Source organism: Pyxicephalus adspersus, chromosome 3 (genome assembly GCF_032062135.1).
Source record: "Pyxicephalus adspersus chromosome 3, UCB_Pads_2.0, whole genome shotgun sequence".
Taxonomy (NCBI): domain Eukaryota; kingdom Metazoa; phylum Chordata; class Amphibia; order Anura; family Pyxicephalidae; genus Pyxicephalus; species Pyxicephalus adspersus.
The window spans coordinates 87,093,033-87,117,216 of NC_092860.1; the positions used below are offsets into that span (position 1 = coordinate 87,093,033).

At 38.1% G+C, this 24,184-nt stretch overlaps 1 protein-coding gene across 1 annotated transcript in view; it reads left to right on the forward strand.

Annotated features, from left to right (window-relative positions):
• The first annotated feature begins 4,251 nt into the window (after positions 1-4,251).
• SMARCAD1 (SNF2 related chromatin remodeling ATPase with DExD box 1) overlaps positions 4,252-24,184 on the forward strand; it is a 59,092-nt gene continuing 39,159 nt past the window's right edge. The window contains exons 1-6 of the mRNA XM_072405569.1: positions 4,252-4,342; positions 10,041-10,186; positions 10,886-11,048; positions 14,960-15,122; positions 15,857-15,923; positions 19,970-20,058. Of these exons, the coding sequence (XP_072261670.1) occupies positions 10,069-10,186; positions 10,886-11,048; positions 14,960-15,122; positions 15,857-15,923; positions 19,970-20,058 (600 nt within the window). The 5' untranslated portion in view covers positions 4,252-4,342; positions 10,041-10,068. The remainder of the gene's footprint in view (positions 4,343-10,040; positions 10,187-10,885; positions 11,049-14,959; positions 15,123-15,856; positions 15,924-19,969; positions 20,059-24,184) is intronic.

Here is a 24,184-nt window from a genome sequence, read left to right on the forward strand (position 1 = left end):
CGCTCGTCATTCATCGTTCGTGGATCCGCCAGGACGGATCCACGGACGATGAGCGACGCCGACTGTACACACGCCAGATTCTCGCCCGATATCTGGCCAATGCCGATTATCGGGCGAGAAAAATCTGACGTGTGTACGCAGCTTTAGGCTATTTACACATGTGCAAAAATTGTTGTTGGAAAGGATCTTTCATGATCCTTTTCAACGACTAACGACTGCACGATGCATGAACGAGTGCTGTACATACAGCACCATTCTGCTCTATGGAGAGGGGAGGGGAGGAACAATGGAGCGGCACCCCGCTGCGTTCTCTCCCTTTTACTTCCATTACGATCGTTCGTCATCCATTGTCCGTGGATCTGGTCGATCGTTTAGATTATGGTCGACGAGTGCTGTACACACGCCAGATTCTCAACCGATATCGGCCCTGAGACGATTATCGGACGAGAACCATTACACGTGTGTACGTAGCCTAACCTGCAGAGACGAGAAGGTGGGTTGGGTATGTTGAATCCTGGGCTATTTTTAACTCCTTTTCCTGAAAGTTATTTTTGGGAGCCTGGACACCAATATCTGTGCATTGTGGGTAAGCAGAGTCAGAGCTTGGATAGAGCCCTTTGCAAAATGCTAGTTAAGGGGAAATACTCTAAAGAGGGGGAGATGGACTCATTGTCACGTTCTACCATATCTGCCATCAAGTCTAAAATCTCTGAGGAAATGGGGAATAGATAAATAGTACCTCGAGAACAGCACAAGAAAACATTTATACAGTATTTGCAGGTTCTTTTTTCTGTTCCCTGCTTGCACTCAGAGGTTGTGTCACATCAGCTTTGCAGGAAAGTTTAAAATATCTGATTTGCTGTAGATTGCCTGCAAAGGTGTTTGATTTCGCCTAGTTGTCCCTGCACAGTAAAATATTTTTAGGGGCAATGTAAAATTGGCATCTGATAGGAATTGTCCTTTAGGTTGCCCCTAAGAAGAGTCTATGGAGCACTTCATGGTGGATTGTCAGGGGAGTTGTCAGGTCTGGGAAAGAGTGGCGGCCAGACTTAAAGAGGAACTAAACTCAAAAGTCCCCTGAAACAAAAAAAAATCACTTACAATTATTCCCCCAGTGCAGTCGATCGGTCCAGAGGTCTCTTCTACCTAGTCCAATGTCTTCCCAGCATCCATCTTCTTGCCGGCGCTCCAGGCACCTATAAGGTTATCTATCCTTAAGGGTTGTCTACCCTTTTATGTAAAGAGAAAATTGTGAGTTTAGGTACACTTTAAAATTCAGATGCTAAAATATTTGAGCCACTTAGACAAGGTGTATGGGGTCCCCCAAACAATTCCCAATCTTGACAGATAAACAATATCATAATATCTGTGGTGAAATATTATCACTGGCATGCAAGGACCAGGGTGGCCATGTGCAATGATTTGTTTGTTCCTGGGAAGGTGATGGATTTCAATGTTTCTGATCTATGATAGATACAATCATTGGAGATCAGGAAATACAGAAAAAAATGCTAAATTATGGAATGATGTGTATCTCTGAATTCTGATCCAGGAAAACATTCTGACTTCAATGTTTCTTTATTACAGCCAAGAATGATGGGAATTTGATTTGAATTCATTGTATATGTGTTTTACACAGAATATTGTAAATATTGTGATATATATTGTTGTATTCTGTTTGTTTCTACAATAAAAATATCCATACATACAGAATAGTAATTGATAATGAGTATGACACTCAGGGTAGCTACTATGTACAAAAGACAGATCTTTGGTAAAGGAGTGAAAGAGAGAATAAAGTAGATTTTGCAAGGTTGATTACCGACCCTTCACACAGGCTGCTAGCAGATTTCAGCACTACTTGAAGCTTGCTCTATGTTAAACTTCCCCAAAATTAAGTTAAAATTTGTTAAATCTATAAAAAGCTTTGAAACTTAAAATCACATATGTGTTTGTTACAATTTGTTTTTGGTTTTTGGGGTTTTTTTTGTATTCAAACAATTCTTTTCAAGGCCAACTGACCTGGGGCTAGGTAATAAAGAGGGAAACATAGCTCTGGTTCCCTGCTGCATCAGAATGGTGTCTATGACAGGCAGCAGTTCCGGACTCCTGCCTTCACCCCCTCTGTTTGGCCATTTACAAAGCACTGTATTATCATTATGGTTTCTTTGTGAATGGCAAAACAAAGGGAGTGGGCGGAGGTACAAGACTGGAAATGGTGTCTGTCATTCACACCTTTCTGATGCAGCAGGAAGCAGAAATATGGCTCTCCAAAGCACTTTGCTAATGAATTGCCGTGCATCACACAGTACTGTGTGTACCATGCATTGTAAACAAACAAAAAGTACATGAATAATTTTGGTGTGATAATGTGTAGCTCACATAAACTCATAAGTGAAACTTTAGTTCCACTTGAAATGCACCAACACTTGCCATAAGTGTTACTGTGTGTTCCATTGCCATGAACCACAGGTCAGCTGGCAGGGTGTGTTGATGTTCAATTAACCTCCTTGGCAGTTCATTTCTGTCTGGATTTATATATCTAAAAGTGGTACATTGTATTTCTTGAACATTTATTTTACAGTATAATATAATAGTTTGAGTATAATAAAGTTTGGAACACAAAATCATGTCAAATTAATAAATAAAAAAAAAATAAAAAAAATAAATGTAATAAATCTAATAATAACTTTGACATGATTTTGTGTTTCAAACTTTATTATACTCATACTAATATATTATACTGTAAAAACAATTTTCATGAAAGACAATGTACAGCTTTTAGAAATATAAATCCAGTGTATTCCATTCAATACAGGCATTTTCTATTGAATGCAATACAAAATAATTTGAAATTCCTGCAGCGCCCCTAGCAGCGGCTGTACGCGCCGACGTTACCGGGAACTCCGGGGGGACAGATCATGGAAGAGGACGTGACCAGAGAATGGCAGGACACTGGAGGACATCGATGGGACCAGGTAAGTGTTTTTTACTTTTTTAACTACCCTAAGTGTAACTCGGGGTTACCGCTTTCAGCTTGTTTTTTTTACCCCAAGTCACACTCAGGCTTACTGCTGGAGAGGTTTAGGCAGAAAAAATCCTGCGCGTGCTTTCTTCCTTTCAGGGTTCTTGGTTATGTCCTACCCGGCCATCTTCTTTCTTCTTGCTGATGTTGTTCAATCTCCTACTACACATGCACAAGATCAGTGTCTTCCCCCAAATGTGCATTAATGAGCACCAATCTCACTCTGCACATGTGTGACCCCAGAGATGCATTTGCCAATCAAGGAAATGAGAAGAAGAAGCAGCCTGCAGCCTCCTGGAATATCTGATCTAAGTATCCCAAGATTCAGCAGGACGGGGGGATTCTTTTTGGGAAGTTTAAAAAAAATAATTTACATAATGGTAAAATTTTTTTGATAGGTTTGCTTTAAAGCAGACCGATCATAATATGTTTAATGGTATAAAGGTGCTATCCATTTTAAGTAATGCAAAAATGTATTTTTTTATTTTTAAATACTTTTATTTAGGTTTGCTGAAAATGTAAAAGATCGGGTGAACCTAAAAGAAAATGGCATTGCCTGCTGGTTCCTCTGCGAAAGAATTCAGGACTGTGCAGGACTGATTGGAATCCAATTTTTGGGGGATGAAGGGCTCTGAGAAAGTAAACGTAAGCATCAATATTTTTTAATGAAAGTCACACTTTTCGCATGTTATTGTATTCTGCAGTAATGTTCACAGGGCTGTGACTCATAAACATGGACCAAGCTTTAATGAGTATATAGCAAGCTGCAAAACACTGGGCCGGATTTATTAAAAGTTCTCCAAGGCTGGGGAAGATACACTTTCATCAGTGAGCCTGGGTGATCCAGCAAACCTGGAATGGATTTCTTCATCGCATTTGCTATTGCTAGCAAATGTTTTTGATCCTGGACCAGATCCATCACAGGTTTGCTGGATGAACGTGTATCCTCTCCAGTCTTGGAGAACTTTGATAAATCAGGCCCATTGTAACTTATTCTTGTGACTGGTCACTGACTATAATGTATTTTTACTTGTTATTGTGTTGGGCCTGCACTGAGCCATGAAAAATTACACATTTGGCCCTTTGAAGGAGCTGCCATAAAGTGCTGATATTATATAATTCCCTCGAATATGAGCCCCAGCCTTCACACTGCCTCTCCTCCCTTCCACACTGAACAGGCAGCAGACAGAAGCGTGGGGAAGGACGTCAGCGTGCCTACGTCACACAAGCGCCTTCCCAGACCCCGGCCTGAGGCGTGTCGTCATCAGGCGGCGCAGGTTGCCGGAGCCCCGAGAAGCCGCGGGAAGCTAGCAGGAGGTGAGGAGAGTTACCGACTGGTGATGTCTGTGTGCGGTGACTGGGAGAGAGAGAGCAGGGGGCGGACAGCTGCGAGCTCCGCCGGTCACATGGACTGTGACAGGGAGCCTTTGTGTGAGAGGCAGCCGCATTGTCACACAGTCATATCACCGGGTCTCCTCTTCTTGTGTGGGCTCTGCCATGGAAATAAACCTGCTGTGTACAATGGAGGCTGCCACTGCGCCAAGCAAGGTGTGCTAAGGCCCGGCCATTACACTGCAATGTGCCATAGAACGTCTCATAGTAAGGCATGAAGGAGAGCTGGGGCCATGGAAGACAGGAAACATGAATGCTTGACTATGGTGGATCTGTTCTCTATCCCCAGCCTCTCCTAAAGCTGCCTGATAGTACAATCCTTCCCATTCCTAGTTAATGTACAGCGCTGTGTAATATGTTGGTGCTATATCAATCCTGTTTATTAATAATTCCTCTGGCCATTTCCTTGCAGCATTCTGTCCTTATCGGCTCTGATTGGCCTAATGGCAGGGAAATGCGGCCGGCATCATCAATCAGCCATGGACAAAAAGAAAGTTGTCTCATGGACCCACCACAATGTCTGAAAATCAGTGCAGCGGAGAAAACTGGTGAATGATAACAATAGGATCTTTTGTATTTTTTTTAATATAAAAGGTTCTATTGCAACAATGCAATTCATGTTAATTCCCCTAAAGCGGAGGTTATTAATATTACACATTATTTTTTTAGCGCCGACATATTACACAGCGCTGTACAAAGTCCATAGTCATGTTGCTAGCTTTCCCTCAAAGGGGGTCACAAAAAAAAAAACGCTCACTTTTGCTTTCGCAGATTCGTTGATCCCTCCGGAGGTTTTCTGGATTGGGTCTTGCGTAGTCCTGGATTTCTCCTTCACCCCACGGCGGAGGAAGTGTCGGGCGCCGCCATCTTCTTTGCCCTTCTTCTGCCTACATCACCCGATAACGTACCGCGTATGTGTGAGAGCGGCTTTTTTTCCCCCAGTTTAGATCGGGCATGCGCAGAAAGAGCAGCCAGAAGTCTCCTGGGATGTGTGACGTAGCTATCCCGGAAGGCTCTGCGCTCCCATTACATCTTTATCAATGCAGCCATACACCCTTTTTATAAAAGGTTTTAAACCCTCTCCCCCCAAAAAGGTATTTTTATATTATGTATAAAAGAGTTGTCTAGGATTTGGTCCGTGTTAAATACCACAAAAATTAAAAGTACTTGGTCTTATTTAAATCCTATCTAAAGCCATGCACATAAACAATAGAATGTATTTTTTTGGTTCTAAGATGTGGTGAGTTTTTCTTTTTTTTTTTTTTTTTTTTTTTCTTTTTCATTAGTTCATCCTGCCTAAAAATCTTCATGTTCTCCTATTTCCTGCTTATGAAAGATCAGCATCGGCACCCTAGGACAGGAATTGTTGTAATCCTACAGAACACCTCTCCTTACATTATTCTCCCTAGCAATTTTTTTAGGCTCGGTGGAAGGTAGCTGTAGTTTGGTGACAGCCCCATTGTTCTCACCCAACTTTTCGGTACCCACCCAAAGATAGCGGGGTGGTTACTGAAAATTGCAGGATGGTGTGCCCAACTAAAAGGGGCTGGGGAGATGACTGCCTCATCCTTAGAACATGGGAAGGGGGTTGAAGTTAAAGCTGTGAGCTGATAATTTTGTGTGTGATATTGGTTCAGTACACAGAAAGGAAATGGTATTTTTGTCAGCATCAACATAGATTTTTTTTGTACTCTCAGCAAATGTACTTTGCTGAAAAAAGGAAAACTAATGCAGCCTTTATATCTAAGGTTTGGTAACCTATAGTATGTGTATTATTTTTTGTTTGGGTTTAACTAAACTTTGTTCCTTCTAGCACCTCACCAAAGACCTAAACCTACTACTTCAGGTAGTCATCTTCTTGTGTCGCAAAATCAGATTAATCCCTTTGGAGTAGGTACACACAGCAAGCTTGCACCCTTTGGCACATTTACCTGTCCATGTCCCCTCCTCAAGCTCTGACATGACAGGTGTAAGATACAATTGCTGCTCTATCTTATCTACTACCTTTTCCGGTCCTACAGATTTCCACTACAGCCTTTGGATGGTCCCTAATGCATGTAATATATAAAGTGTACAACAGAAATAAAAAAAAAAAAAAAATATTTGGGTGAAAAGGGTGTTTTTATTTATTTTTTTATTTTTTTGGCTTTGCATGAAAACTTTTTACTTTTTTTTTTCTATCAGTTTTCATAGGTTTAGTTCTACTTCAGTGCTGTTGTATGTTTTGCAGTTTTGCTCCACCCTTGCACTAAAGGCTACCATCTGATGCTGTTTATAAGCACGACTGGGATGGCAGGATCTAGAAGTGATAGTCTGTAGATCTCTTCATTTCTCACTCAGGAGCCGGAGGTGAATAGGAGTCCATTGGTGGTGGATCCTGCCCATTGGGAACCTGTTTGTTTAGCCCATTCATAAACATCTACGTACAGTTCTTTTATGAAACAGATCTTTACCTGAGACCCATTTCACAACACAATATTGTTTTGTAAAGCAATTAAAGTTAAAGCACACCAAGTGTCTGAGTTCTGGTCTACAATGGAAACTTGTGTGAATAGCAGCACAGACTATAGTGGTACATTTTGCATCGTGCAATTTGCAGTTGTACATGTATTTAAAGTGAATCTGGATGGCAGCATACTGGTCAGGTTAGTTCTATTATCTGACAGCTATTATTTTCTTGGCTAAACAGCTGTGTGTAAGGGCAGAAGGAAGGTATGCTAAAACATTAGCATCATTATAAAATTTACGTTATTGTAACAAATGCCCTCAAATAGTGACTTCTGTAAGTATTCTCCCTCGGTTTTTCCTGTTTTGTCGCATCACAATCTGGAATTAAAATGGATTTTCATTTGAACTTTTTGTAATAATCTTAATAAAGTAGAAATTGCTGAAGTGAAATTAATATAAAATACATTGTGTGTGTAATATATATCTTGTAAAAAAAAAAAAAAAAAAAAAAATGTTGAGTGCATATATGTTGCTATGAACCCCTAAATTAGTTCAGGTCCAACCAATTACTTTTAGAAGTTCTGTAAGTACTTGGTTAGGATATACCTGCATGTACAATCAGTGTCTGTCAAACTTTGACTATCACACAGAGCAGCATTGGATTTGTTATAACAAAGTGGAATGGTTATGGCACCACTTTAAACCTAAACAAGTGGGCCGTCCACCACTTACACACCAAGCAAGGAGGTCTTTAATCAGAGATGCAACAAAGGCACCAAGCATACCACTGAAGAAACTGCAAAGATCCACAGCAGAGATGGGAACATCTGTTCATAGGACTGCTGTAAGCCACAACACTTCAAAGATTGAGGTCTATGAAAAAAGTAAAACCTGTTTAGAATTTGCCATACAGCATGCGGGGCAGACACCCCAAACATTTAGAGAAAGGAACCTTGGTCAGATAGGACTGAAGTACTGAAAATTTATGCCATTAAAAACTCCATGTGTGCCACAAACCCAACACTTCTACCACCCAAGGACACCATTTACATAGTGAAACATGGCAGTGGCAGCATCAGGCTGTGGGAATGTTTTTCATCAGCAGGATCAGAAAAAATGGTCAGGATTCAAGAAAAGTTGGATGGCACAAAACACTGGGCAATTTATTCAAAGAACTCTTAGCAACCTCCGAAAATCATATATAGGCTCATGCATGGGGAACCAGTAGTATTATTATTTTAAAAAAATGCATGATCATTAAACAACGATGTGCTTTTGAAATGTTCTTGGCTCTGTTGGCTTTATGTTTGATAACTTTGCAGTTTAGAGAGTGAGTATTGATTATCTGCTTGCTAATATAAATGTGCTGCCCACTTTGTGATAAGTTATTGGAGTTTACTTTTATACGGATGTACATTGCTGCTTCAACACACAGTTTTCACAGAGCATTCCAAAGAATACTAATTGTCTGGATGTGAAGATGATCTTTTGGTTTGGGTAGTTTCAGTCGCAATGCCACAAGGCATCCCCAACCCGCATGTTTTTATTACTACACAGTATTTATATAGTGCTGACATTTTATGCAGTGCTGTCTAAAGTCCATAGTCATGCCACTAGCTGTCCCTCAAAGAAGCTCACAATCTAATGTCCCTACCTCAGTCATATGTAATTACCACAGTCTAAGGTCATTTTTAGGGGAAGCCAATTAACTGCATGTATTTGGATACAAACCTTCCCTATGTTATCTTGTAGCTTCTTACTCTTAAAAAGTTGGAGCTAGTTCAGCTGTGCTGGTAACCTGGAAGGGGCAGTGATGTCACTTCCCTGGTCATGTGACGACTGTGTTTGATCCTGGCAATTGCTTGCTAGGCCTAGGCACCATTACAGTGGGGGGACCACATTCTATTCAGTATGCAAAAAAAGTACCTGGTATTCAGGAGGCTGTGGAGGAGCAGCAAGAGCATAGATAAAAGTGGTGGGGGTGGGATTTGCCTTGTTCAGAAGCACATTAACTTTGTTCTTGTTCATGTTAAAGCATATATTGTTTCTTAAAACAGATTCGCACTAATGCACTGTTTGAAGCAGTGAATGTAAAATCGGTGTTTTTACAGTCTGTTAAAATGGCTGTAAGAAGCTGAACTCTGGGCTCAGCAAAAACAGCTTTTTCTCAAGCAGATTTTAAAAGAGAAGTTCAGGGCATCCCGTGCGTTCTTTTAGCTTTTCTCTTAGATTCTCTAGCATACAGTAGAGCCATAAAGGTGCCGTGCGATATCTCTGTCCATGCACATAAATAGGAACCTTTAAAAAATGGAATTTACAGTATTGTGCATTAAGTGGTTTAACTGAATCCAGTTTTGGTATGCTGCTCGCTCCCCAATTGTTTATTTACCCCGACAGGTTTCTCTGTGTTGTATATTGTACAGCCTAAAATATAGAATTATATTTTTTATATTCTATATTATTTTCATGTTTGTATGTAAATGTGTGATCATTTTAAACTAACAAAAGTACGTTTTCATTTGAGTCTTTCTGTAGATTGGATTTTGAGGTTTTTCTAACAGCTTTGAGTAAATCCTTCAGCATGGAGGTATCTGTAATTCACACATTAGATCTGTAAAACTAGTAGGGACTAATAGTGCTTTATTCTGTTTTCTTTTCACACTCAGACTAGATCAGTGTTTCTCAACCAGGGTTGTGTGGAACCCTAGGGTTCTTTTAGAGGTTGCTTAGGGGTTCTTTCAGCAATTTTTTTTTATTTTTATTTTTTTGCTGTGACATTTTTCCTATTGGCCAGCAATGTAAGAGGCATTCGTTTCACTGACCACCATACTAATGTACTGTGAGTTGTGGATATAGAAATATAACAGGGTTCCCTAATACCTGAAGGTTATTTCCCTTGTGCTAAAAAGTTTAGGAATTGCTGTCCTAGATGGTACTTTAGAGTTTTGTTGTGTTTTTTGGAGAGTGAGTCACATATGAGACTGTGCCAATTTTTGGTTTATGGCCTTCCAATACTGCCTTCAGAAATGGACCAAATTTTGTAGTCCTCGCAGGTATTGACTTTAACACAATGTGTGGAAAAGATCTTGTCACTTGCACGATCACTATAATTTAATGTTTTTATCTTCATATTCTGGCACTATGTTCAATTTTTCTTTTTTTCCTGTTTCTCCAGATTATTTTGTGGTGACGAACATTGAGATATGAGCTTGTTTAACCTTGACCGCTTCCGCTTTGATAAGAAGGGGGCCCCATCTTCTAATGAAGAGGACCAACAAAACAGACCTGGAACTCCAAAAAATGAACTTGACGAAAAACTCAGTAAGCTGTTCATTTTAGCCTTTTATTCAACGTTATGTATTCGTGCAATCTATTGCCAATGTTAAGTTTTTACCTCAAGCAAACATTTTTCTGAGACACGTGAGTGGTCTGCCATTGCCAATCCTAGTCTGAAGATTCTTTGTTTGGCTATTGCATTTAACTGTGGAGTTTAAAAAGGTTTTAGTCCTTGACCTAGTACATGTGTGCAGATCTGTATTATTTGATGTCTTTATTTGCATGCTGGTGAGAGACAGACTTTAAACAAGGGTGTAAACATGACTCCCATGTTGAAGAATCAGACACAGCATATAGCAGGGGTTCCCTGAAGACCTTAGTCCCTGAAAGTTGTTTCAAAAGTTCACCTCATGTAAAAAAAAAAAAAAAAAAAAAAGTTATCCACTCATGGTGTCTATTTATAAAGCAGTAATTCTGACATTCATGGAACATTCTCTGGTGGAGAATCTTCCAGGCCCAAAAAATGGAGTAAAAAAGTTTTGATTTTCGGTAGACAGCTGGCATTCAAATACAGCTAATCGCATGTACAAAGGTTTCAGGTGTTCTTTATAGTTTTGTTCCGGTTATAATATTGCAATGTTTTTCACCTTTTTTTAATATGTATTTTTTATTGCTTATATAAAATCATCTCATGTTGATTCCAAATTTTTCAAGACAATAATCTGTTTGTGTTTTTTTTCTTAGTGACCATCATCCCGGAGACTCCAGAAAGTAAGAGGCCGAATAATGTGTCTCTTTTTAAAAAGGATAAAGGTGTTAGTTTTCTGGACTCTGAGTCTGAAACTGAGGACCGTGAAAGTAAGCCAAGTATAAGTTCCACACACAGAAAAGTTCACCCAAGGGAAGAGTAAGTAATGAAGGGCTCCCAAACCCTTAACTCACATTTACTGTATAATAGCCAACATTTTATAGGGATTCTAATCATACAGCTAAATTCAATTTTGCCATTCCGTTTATTAAAAAAAAAACAATCCAAAATTACTTTTGCTGTGAATTTGTAATATGTACTGGATCTCTGTAAATTAAGTTAGTTGTCCACTTAGAAAGATTTCCCCTCAACTGAAATGTTTTTTTTTATTGACAGTGGTATCTAGAGCAATTTGAACAAATCATTGCAAGGACAAAGATGGCAATACATCTTGATAGTAATTAGTGCTTTATGTTTCTGGCCGACCAACGGGGATTTTTCTCATCTATTATGGGATAAAGATAGTATTTATCATTTATTGTTGTATTACTGGTTTCAGGAGGATTGGACACTGGCAAATGTACTGTTGGGCAGCACAGGATATACCCCTCTTCTGCTAAAAGCATTCTCTGATCAGTACTGAGAACATGATCATAAACCGAGGGTGTGAGTCCTGTATGCTTCAATAGACTCCCAGTTTTCTCCCCAGGCCCTTTTAGCTGTGCACACCACCTGGCTGTTTTTGGGTGGTTACTGAAGAGTTGCCACTTGCCTACAATTTCTTCTTACCTGGCAAAAAAAAAAATTCTGGGGTCAACACTGGACTCCGTAAAAGGATTTTAGGGCAAGTAAAAAAAAAAAAAAATCCTTTTTCTTTCTTGATTATTTGAGAGAGAGGCTTTCTCTTTCTCGTGCTTACTCTCTCTTGCACTCTCACATTAGGTGCACATGCAGAGTAAGGCAAGTCCGAATGAACTGGTAGCCTATCGTGAAGGTCAAGGGTGTGGGGCAACAAAAGTGAAATTAATAGAGAGGTGGAAGCCATGCGGTCAGTTATGCTTCCACTAGAGAAGTATAGTGCTTTTCCTTTCTTTTTTTTTTTTTTTTTTATTTTTTTTATACAGAGGCTTGATCATAGTTGGCAGGATTGAGCCCTGATATCTTCTTGTACAACAAGAACACTTTCACTAGGCAAGGAATAATAATTTCTCTGGTTTTGTCAAATAGTCAGGAAAGTGTCTAAATGCTGAATGCTGTGAAATGGTTACTAACTTGGTAAGGTATTTTAGGAAGTGTTTTTCATTCTGGGCAGTCTAATATGCCTGAACATGCATTTGTCTGATATGTACTGACAGGCTGGATTAGTTTCAGACTTTAGGTTTGTAAGGTACACATACAAGGAGGTTTTCAATAGGTATCATTTTCTTTCTGGCATGACTTCATTTCTTTCAGTGTATGTGAAATTTTTTTATTGGGCCCAAACCTTTTATTTGGCCTAATCTGTTGGATTGCCCTGTCTTCACATGTATTGGCATCCTTACTTTGAGTCTATCAAACTTTGGTATGTGCTTTCTCAAATTATATGTATAATACAACTTGGTGAGTAGTACAGCAACTCTGTGGGTGAGCAGAGTAAGAATTGTCTTTTCTAATCAATACACGCTCATTTTGTAATTTCCAGTTAACCAGTTGGGGGCTCCTGAAAAGATTTATACTTTTCTTGCACCTAAGAATTCTTCTGAGCAAAACACTTTAGGCAGCTGTCAAGTGTTTTGAGGATTAAAGTTTGCTATACCAAGCTGATGCTGCTCCCGATACCATTTATCATGACTTTGGTACAATTAGTGAATGAGGAATGCCAAGTTTATGGAGATTATTATCTCCTAGTACAGACAAAGGGAAAGAAAATCGGGCAAAATAATGTAATTCTTATAACGGTAAAAGGAAATGTCTGCGTGTCTGCTGCTTCTGAGCCAACACCACAGCCGGTCTTCATGTGGAGAAAAATGATGGCCTGGCTGATGATTCCAGGTAATCAAAGCTCTTGATTCGGGGCTCTTGATTAAAGCAGATCTTTAGGCAATTGAAGCAGTTTGGATATAAACCTTACAAATGTTTTCCTTACTAAAGGATTTCTGACTTGCCTCAGCCAAATCATCTCTTTTAGGTTCACACCTCTGTCTTCCTGCACAACAAGGAAGAAGAATCGAGTATTTCTGGTTTTAGGTTTTGTTGCAGTGGTAAATGAATCATCAAGCAGGTTGAATTTAAACTCAGTTGTTAGGCTGTCTAGCTGTAGAGAATATCCTTCCCTCGTATTGTGTGATACTTCCCCCCCACCTCCTAGATTGTAAGCTCTTCAGGACAGGGTCCTCTTCTCCTCCAGTGTCACTGTCTGTGTTTGTCATTTATTAATATACAGTGCTGCATTATATGCTGGCACTAAATAAATCCTGTTTAATTTTATTAGAAAAATAAAGATTTTCTGCGATGAATAAAGTGCATTTCTCAGAGGTAAGGCGCATACAGATTTATTAATACCTTCAAGTGCAGGCTAATGCTGGGATATTAGAAACAGGGAATATTTTACTAAAGGAAAAGACATGGTTCACTCAGCAAAGTAAACATAGTGAATAATATAAACCACTCTGCTCGCTCTGAAAACCTGTTAGTTGATCATAGTGCACACAGGACTGGCGTACTGGCTCCAACCAATTGACTCCAACTGACTCCAACACTTTCTATAACTCTGATGGGGGTGTTTTTGTGTCACTGCAGTATCAGACCACTTCACCCCCTGGTCACTTCTGTAGTTTGTGTCATTAGACAGCTGTTACTAGTAGACAGCTGTGAAGTAGCCTCTGAACAAGAAAAGTTGATACTCCTGCTGGGCAGCATCACATGACACATCTCTTTTTCTGCAGCATTCACAGAGGCACTGAAGTGAATCGCTTGCCCTATGACCACAACTTGCATGCTATATTATTTCTGTATAGTGTGTTTCTTTTTAGGTTACCTGTGCACCCATAGGAATAACATTTACTCTTTTTTTTTCAGTGTATAGTGCTGTAAAAAAAAACAGTACTTTATCTAATTACTAATTTATCTGTTAATGCACATTGCTGGCACAAATGGTCCTTTCTATGGAAAATAGTGTCCAGTACAGCTTTTGGATAGGACTTATAGGTACAATATTTAGAGAGACACTAATACATTAATAGAAGAGAAAGACAGACTGTTCCTCAGTCACTTTCAGGTTTTTTATTAAACGTAAAAAGTAGAATAGAACATTTTAAACATATATCAAGTAAATATACTGAACAAAGGTATTTAGTCCCAGCTTTAACTGTGTACACAAAATAATTTCTCCCTAGTACATCATTGGTTGGAGTATATGAGTTTATCATATAAGGTTTTATTACAAGCTGATTTACAGCAATCATCTTCATTATTATTATATTTTTACTATAAATGATTTTTCTTGTCACACATTATTGTTTCTGTCCCATTCTTTAGAAATATTTTAGAAAGTTGTGGACTTCATAGAAAAACAGTGGTATGGCAATGGTTGAGCCTTGACCACTGCTTTGTAAATGGGCCTCCGGGGCATAATATTCTGTTTCCCTTAGGATGGAACCAATAAAAAAAAATATAAAAAGCAATATGGAAACTAAAGGCACTGATATCCTATACATGTTTAAATATGATATCCTATAAATGTTTAAATATCAGTTTTTAGGTCCTTTTTTATACCAAGGTATTACAGTATAGAATTAAGCTAAAGATTGAGTAATTGCTTTTTGTTTTACTGGTACTTCATTTTCATCTTTCTTCTTTAAATCTGTGGACATTGGTTGCTGACATTTTTGCATTGTGGGTACAGGCTTCTTTTAAAGGGTGTATCTAACATTCATTCTAACCATACTGATATTTGAAAATACTAATAAATTACTTGATTTTCTTTGGGTTCTTTTTCACGTTATAAGGAATTGAATTTGGTATAAAAAGAAATGTGTTAAATTATTAAGTAGTGGACATTCTTAACTATAACTTTGTCCCTTTTGTTTAAGAAATGGCATTTCTGAATCTGCCACAGATGATTCAGCAGATGAATACCCTCCTTCCAAAAAGACTACTGCAACAAATGTACCTCAGATTAAGGATGGGACCAAAGATAAACTCCAAAAGCTTCAAGAAATCTTCCCTCAAAGGACCAATGGAGAGCTCTTGCAAGTAATGTGGTTCAAATAAAACGATATTAAGCTAATTTTTTCTTTTGTTTCATTACGTCATACTTAAGGGAGTCTCAAGCCCAGACACACACAACTTGGTGTTACCCTTCTGTTTCCTTACCTGTATCTTTTCTTGACATTTTATTGATCCTAAAAGGTTTAAGCTCAAAAGTAAAATTCTAATTTATTGTAGTTACGTTTATTTACACAGAATGTGTTGCTGTTATTATGTGTATGTACAGAAGAGCATAGCAACTTCTGGGTCGATTTATAACAGTAGGCGGTTTTTATTCTTGACACCACAATGTTTGTACTGTAAAATATAGGTCATGGAGTAAATCCTTTGCTGTCATTCATCAAAGAATACTCTGATCAGAAGAGGGCTTGCTCAGTAGGCTTGACTGCTCATATAAAAAGATCCTACTCCTGAATTTTTTTCTCTAAATGCAAAAGCCCAATACATCTGTAAAGCATACAACTGCCCCATAAAAGCTGTTTTTTGTTTTCAGTATTTTTGTAGGAAGGCAATTGGCTTTCTTTTTAGTTTTCTCCCTTAAATTCCTTGTACCTATTATGTATAATTTTTTTGTGTCCCCATGGAACCTTATCAATAATATGAGAAATTAAGTTTGTTTTACAGCTTCTAATTAGATTTCAGTGGTTATTTGTGTTTTACCGCTAATAAACCAATATTTACTGTAGTAACTGCAGGCCCAAAAATTTGTTTTTTTGCAGCTAATTGAATCTACAGAAACTTTGGAGGATGCTGTAGCTGCTGGTATAGCTCGCTTTGATGATAAAGGTATTTTTTTTGCATTATTGATTTTTACCTTAAAGGTAAACAAGATTAATTTGGTGGTGAACTTGGATCTGAATGGTCAGATACTTTTATATGCTACAGAAGATGGTCAGAAACCCTGAAAGATTTCTAAAGTGGTTTAACTCTTAACCTTCCTGCCGGTATTCCTGAGTCTGGCTCGGGGTTTATTCTCAGTACCGAAAGCGGTAACTCAGAGCCATACTTGGGGTGGCATTGTAAAGGGCTTTCCTGGTCCTGACAAGCCCACCATGTCCTCCGGCGAGACCCACCCAGTATCTGCCTCCCCTGGCCTCTCGTTCCCAGCGTGTGAATGCCAGACAGGCATGGGACGCGTGAGCGGCGGTGTCCTGGGGGGGCGGGACCTAGCACAAAATTTAAAATAATTGTTTTTAAAAGTCAAATGTACCGCTTTGACATTTTAAAAATACTGATATAATCAGACCCCCAGGGAGGTTAAATAACAGTCATAAACAGGACATGCGATCACTAGGTAGGGCTGTCATTGCAGTCCCTACAGCCCCCCTTTAAGTTTGCAGGTGCCATTTTATAGCGGTCTTTGCAAGACCTGTGTAAATTTAAATTAAAAAAAGTAAATATTCATCAAGCCATGCAAATACGCAAGTGACACCGATAAACGCTGCTTTCTGAAGCTCCATCATGCCCATTGACTGGCTGGATTGACAGCCTACGTGTTGCATGCTCACCCAGGAAAATTCTGCTCCATGCAAAGGTTTAGAAATGAGACTCAGTTGTAACTCATTGGAAGAGTATGTATGCCCACTTGAAATTACAGTTTTCTATGAAGGTCACAAGTCTGTAGGTGACCAGACTACCATATCTGCCGTGCAGGTACACAAACCTAAAAATTGTGCTTCCAATGTACATTTGGTCAGTTTTCAATTCTTCAAAAGGTAAAAGGTGAACAGTCTAAATATTGGGGGACTTCGCTGGTGGGGCGCACTGGCCAGAGCCGCGGACTACGCCCCCTGTACAAATCCCAGGCTCAGGGGAGTGGGTGGGCCGTGTCCCTGGACACAACCCACTCACTCTCCAATCGCAGGCTCAGATCTGCGATGGGACAGTGGGTGGGGTTATGTCATGATGTCACTGTGGGGGAGGTTTCTCCCCCCTTGATTGATACTCGGCTCCCCACACATGCACGGTCAGGAGCCAGTAATTTTAGTGGTCCTGCGGGACTGAAAAGGTTGGCGACCACTCATTTAGAGAACCTACCAACCATACTTTGGATGTTTTTAATAAGAAAAAATTTGAACACACAGACCCCATAATAGACCCAATAATACCAGAGGTGATAAAACAAAGCATTTAAAAAAAAAAAAAAAAAAAAATACTTTGACTTCTATACACACCCACTGCAGGCTTTTTTCCACCTTACACGTACAAAATTCCTGTAAAACATACCACTACTAAGAAGTCTCTCACAGCCTGTATGTAGCTAGATGTATAATTATTTTTAGAAGTTTAAAAATCTTCACTTATACAGAAAGATGCACACTTTTACCAGCTGTGAAGGCTAATATTTATTAGATTGCATAGAACAAGGTAAATGGGAAACATATTTGAATTCACAAGGGGTTATCTTATTCTTCTCTCTGCTATACAAAATTATCCCATTTTATAAAATGCATGCTGTGGTGTGATGTTAACGATACTTTAGAAAGGCCTCTCTGCTTTAGTAGAATAAACTCTGCTCTAAAAAATTTGCTAACAGACGGGCTTTCCTATTGATGGAGACTATATGAAGTATTGTCTAGGAAAGAGTTTTTAGCCTAATAATTTAATAATTCTTTACACTGTTGTCACAAATCTGTGCCAGGGTAAACTAGGTTCTGTGCACATGCATGGCTGCTAAGTCATCTAATCCCAACCAATTAAGAGCAGATTGAAATATCAATGGAATAACCTTTTGGCAGTTGCAGTGCTGGAATGGTGCTTTGGTATGTACGTCGTACCATGCCATGATATTAAAAGTATGCTGGGCATACATACACAGTAATACTGCCAAGCCCTGAGTAAAACTTTGCTTTAATATCTGCTGTTTAAATGGCCCGTTAAGTAAACTATCCTACTGATTATTCACAAGAAATCATCACTAGTGTTTTCATTTATTTCACTTGTTTGCAGTTGCATCTTTCAAAGAATAAAATTGCCAAAGGTAAATCGTAATAAACTAAATTATCTCTCTGAATATATTCATTCATAAAATATTTACATTTTAACAGCTGCCTTCATCTGTTGATTTCATTCCAATAAAACACATTTTTCTTCTATTTATTCCTTACAATTTTGTCTTGATAGCACACTTTTACTAATCGGTTACATAGTAAGTCATGTTGAAAAAAGACCCAAGTCTGTCAAGTTCAACCACCAAGGAAATGAACAAATCCCCAAAAAAAAACCAATATACATGGTTGATTTAGAGGAAGGCAAAAAAAACCCTGATACAATTCAAACCATCAGAGGAAAACAAATACTTCCTGATTCCACAAGGCAATCGGATGTTCTCTGGCTCAACAATCTCTGTTGCGATTTTTATTAATCATATAAAGCATTTGCTTCAATACCAACAATGTGTCTAGGTTTGACAACTGTACATAATGCCAGTAGCACACCTCTGTTGGACAGTCTGCCATTCTGGGAGCCGATATACAGCTGCTGCCCAAATTTACAAATGTCTTTAACTTAGCATCTGCTTTAACTTGAGGCACTTCATTTGGTTCTGCATGTTACTAAAATCTTGTTCAGCATCCGCTTTATGGATATTTAACATCATAAATGCAATGTGATATCACATAACATTTATTGGTATATAAAATGATCCATTCCCATATATGTACAATTAATGTTTATCAAATGTAGAGACAGACACTGAAGCATTCCAGGTTGCTTTTTATCCCCCTCCTAAGATTTTTTCTTCTGTACATTTTTTCCTCTTTACTGTTTACTATTGTGTTTTTGGTGTAGTCTGGTCTGTGACTGACCCATCAGATTAATGCACTAAAACATTTTCCTCTCAGTAGCTATAGTGGTATTCTGCCTGAGGTGTGTCCTTAAGTTTCATAGATGGATCAAAGCAGTAAAAGACTTCAACTGCTAATCAAAATAAAAATTTCAGCACTTTCTGTTACCTGAGTGGCTCATTATCTTGTCATATGCAAAATCCCCAAATAGACAAGAGATGACCTGACATGAGCATTTTTCTCTTAGAATGAAAGGGTCTTTCTGTTTATCAGGTCTTTAATGACCTGAAGTCTCTTACTGTTCTATAACGTCAAAAACCATGTACCAGCTTGGTAGAATAACTCCAACGCAGTCAAATCAAATAGACAACCCTTACATATTTTTCCCAGAAGAACTTCATTATTAAACTTCAAGTTATTGTTATATATGATGAGTGCCACTACTGAACTTCTTAAATAGTTGTCTGGCTTTTACTGACTTTGTGGTACTGATTCACAGCAAACATGTCAGGGGTGTCGTAGTAAAAGCTGGATAATCATCTGTATGCTCCTTTTGAGTTAGTGTCACAAAGTATTAAATAAATGAATTAGCATTACAGCCAGACAACCTCCATTTGCTGAAAATGAAAGTTGATCCTCTGTTTCTCTCCAGGAAAGGTTTTATTTCAGTTTCAGAGTTGCATCTATCACTGCATACTGTACTGTTTGTCAGCAAGACTGGCTATTTTATGAATGTTCAATGTTAAACTTTCTGGGGTCCCAAGAAATACATCAAAATACATGTATTTGTATGTGTGTGTATATGCTTGTGTATATAATTATTTGTATCATATTTTTTTTTTTTTTACTTTAGACAGCACAGTAGTATATAATTTTAATTATTTTTAATTACTTGGGTCACATAAAATTGAGCAATATTAGGATATCTTCCTGCTGTATGTGCGGTTCTGTCTTTTCTAGGTATATTACTCTATGTTGGATTGTCACTGATTGCGTTATAAACATGTTTTCAGCAGTTGTATTGTATAACTATTTGACATTTTGTAGATGAAAGTTCATCTCGTAAAAGGAAGTCAAATGACCGTTCCCTAAATGGACCCGAGGAAAAACCTGCTAAAAAAAAGAAATCTAATTCAGTAAGTTTTTAAATGGCATATATCATTCTTCTTCAGTGCATTATTAACTTATTTGTTTTGCAGTTCCATTTTGCATATTAGGATATGTTATACACTTCACACACATCAAAATTCCTATATTCCCGGTATGCTTTGTATATCGGTTTGTGTCCCACCGTTTATTATGTCCACTGAATTTAGAAGTCACAACAAATCAATATACACATATTCTATAGTCTGTGTGTATGTCCTGGGTTGAAGAATACCTATTCGTGGAAAACATAGCAAGAATATAGTGACTTCCATGAAGGACAGTGTTCTTAATAGTAATTTACCTAGGATCTTTGCTTTGCTTAGCCACTATGCAGCTCTGAAATCCAGTAAAATAATGGCATTTGTGCTAAAAATAAGATAGATTATATGCAGTAAATGTACTTGATAATTTGTCAGTTCATCTCTGATTGTCATGCTTGTGTCAATAAGGGTCCTTTTAGTATGTGTATAAGGGTTTTTTTTTTATTTTTTTATTTAATTACATACTAGTAGTTATATTTTTATCCACACTTTCGGCATGCCTACTATTACACATTTGCATATATGTTCCAGGACGGTGCTTTAGTATGACAAAAACCTGAGATTCCAGTAGCTAACATCAGCAATGGCAGTCTGCATATATTTATTTTACCGAAACCCTGTCACAAAAATACATGCTTAAAATTGCTTACCTCTCTGATATAGTTTTGAAGGATCCTGCTATTTTGGAATCATTGAATGTCTTTGCTCATTTGTTTTTATTACAAGTAACCGATAAAAAGAGCCAACATATTACAAAGCACCGTAAAATAAAATGGGGTTGCAAATGATACTTGCCAAATGGACAAGTACAAATAATGACACACAAGAGGAGAATACCCTACCCAATAGTGCTTACAGTCTGGGGGAGAAAAGTAGACTTATCACTAGGAAGTTATGTAAACTTTTGCTGACCTGGTCTAAGTACTTCTTTGCAATGTAGGTGGTCTGCTCCCAGAATAGAAGAGTATACAGCAGCAAATTACAACACAGGTTGCCACTCATTTATCTGCATGCTTGTTTTAGATGTATGACTGAAACTACTGACACCATTTCCTTTACAGACATTTTGTTTTACAACGAATTCAGCAATGGCTGCTTACATCATCTCTCAGTAGTAGGCACACTTAAAAGTAGCATTCTGCAAATGTATCTTCTTTATCCTTCCTTAATACTTTATGAATCACTGATCTCTAACAACTGTGCATATATGGTGCGTGTACATTTCAGAATGAATGACAAAATGCTAGGAAGTAGGCCTTCTTTCCTGATGAATACTTATAGTGAACTAGGGTAGTTATCCCATATAGCCAAAATGTGTACACCTTCAAAAAATTAAATTCAGGTGTTTCTAGTTAAGGAAGGTATATGTTCTTCCTGTGTATAGGATTTCCTCTGGGCCTTCTAAATGCACATTGGAAAAAAACATACCGGTAGGGTAAATAACTTTTCTGTAAAAATTGACTTTAGTCTTTTTTAGGGACTGTAGGTTGTGAGCTTTGTAAGAACGGTTCATGATATTATTGGACTGTGTAAAGCATTGTGCTAAATACATAATAAAAATATAATGGGCACTGTAAATTCAGATACATGTCAGGTATGTACATATACGGATCAGTAGCAAAAATAGTACAAAGCCCTAAAACCATCAGCAACCAGTCAAGTGGAGGCATCACATAATTTCCAGTGATATTAGAATTTTTCCCAGCACCAACAGGACTACCAACCCCTAAATAGTGTTCAGACAGAGGCATGCAAGGTTCTACTACACCATATGTTCGTAACTCCTGAAGCAGTAGTCCATTTAGCGAGTGGCACCAGCGACATCTAGTGATGGGGAAAGTGAAGCTCAATCAGTGTCAATCAAGAACTGCAAAAAAAATTATATATATATATATATATATATATATATATATATAATATTGGAGTGCAATCTATTGCAAAAAGCCAGGTAAGAAGGTGTATAGTACAGAAAGTAAACGTGTAGAAAACTGAACAGATCACATTCAACATTAAACACTGTTTAGGGCAAGATATCCAATTTGTACTGAACATCCTATAGAGCTTTCTCCATGACAGGCTTTCAAAACCCAAGTAACAAAAATTGTAATTGTGATGCATTGTTACCACTCTAAAGTGTCTTGTGTACAGGAGAAAAAATATTAATGTGTGCAAATGTTGGTTCTCTTGTGCCCCTAATAAAAACGTGAATCTCTGTATAATACCAGACTTGCCACAGGTATACCTGGCCTTAATAGGAATCTGTTGCCTGTGTGTAGGTGAAAGAATGCTATCGGGGGATCCTGTCTTTGGATGCTGGAATACCATTGAGGAAGTTTCTGTGATTAAGTGTGTAGTATTAAACCTAGATTTTTTAATCGGTGTATGGGAGGGGGATACTCAAATTTTTCAGACATTGCTATTAGTAGGAAAAATCCAGCAGCGATGATTAAGACATCGTTTGAGGATTGTCATATAAAAGAACTGAAGTGACCTGCACAATCCCCTGACCTCAACCATATTGACTTTAGGATGGGGAATGAATGGGGAAGTTGATTTTGAGCCAGGTGTTCCCAAACTACATTAGCTAATATCATCTGATCAAAAAACAAATATGTATGATAATCAGGTCCACAGACTTTTTTTTTTTAGTTATATGGTGTACTTTTGTTCAATTATACACTGGCAGCACTATGTTCTTCAGGGCTTTCTGTTTTGTTTTTTTTTGTTTATTTTACATATGAATACATATACACCTTCAGGCTTGGGTACATATTGGGGATTATTTTGATTTCTATTTATAGAACAATAGAGCAGTGTAGCATGTACTAATAAATAATTCCTAAGGATTGTATAATGCTCCAATTTTGTGTGCCCAACAGGAGCTTATTTCTGCCATAACCAATTTAAACAAAAGCCCTCTACATAGAAAGAATGTTGAGTATGGTTTTATAGTACTTTTAATTCAATCTCCGCACGGTAGACACACTTTGAAGGTCATAAAACTTTGCACTGCTTTTGTGTAAGCTATAATCATGGACGAGTCAAGACTTACTTTAAATCATTTAGTGTAAAAGTAATCAACACATTTTTTGCAGAGACAGCCTGTCTGCTCCCTGAGGTTTTAGTGTTGTGTTTTTTTTTTTTTTTACATTCATGTTCAGTCTGACGTGCCTTTTCCTTGCCTTTTTGGCTTTCATTATTGCACCTTTGTCTATGGGCGTGCATCAGTCTTAGATGCAGCTTGTGAATGAGTCTTGCAGGACAGTAGGATACTCTGGTGGATTCTGATTCTTGTAGTATTTGATTGTTTTTTGATCTGAAAGGTTGACGATACTTTGTGTAACATTTAAAGCAAATTCGTAGCCTCATACTATGTCAGTAAGTGTTGGAATTCACTATATTTAACTGTAGAATTTTCCCCCCCTTTCTCTTTACTGATCATTATGAAGCACAAGTTCAAAGGGGATTTTCACCTCTCCAAACGGTTGTAGTAATTGGCTTTTTCCAGCACATTCAGAAAAAATGATGCTTGTTTAGTGTTTTTTTCCCCTATGCATGTAGAGGGTCCAAGGAATGTGAAAAGAAGGCCCATGTAAGTTGCATACTGAAACTTGCACATGTTTCAAAATGCAATGCGTTCACAAAACATTTCTGTCACGTCAAAGGATGAGGAGTTGGTCACGCATGCATTATACCTGGAATTACCAGCTACCTTTCTGTGCTTCCTGTTGAAAGGATTGTGGTATTAAAGGGAAGGTGAGTCTTGCTGATGGAGCTACCAATACAATGATGTGTTGCCTTGCTTAGACCAAGCAATAGGTTTAATTTAGGTAAGACTTGTGCTTAAACGTGCACTCCTCTAAATGTACATTGTCTACAAAAACCTCTTGAAGCAAAGCACTTTCTCATCATTCATAAACCATTTTGTTGCCAAAATAAATCTGTTTCTCCAAAAAATATTTCCCTCTTTTCTGTAATATATTTTGTCCCCAAAACATTGACCTATTGACTGAGAAGGATATATTTTGCTTTTGTTAGGGCAAAAAGATTTTTTTTTAACAATCTTCGTAGT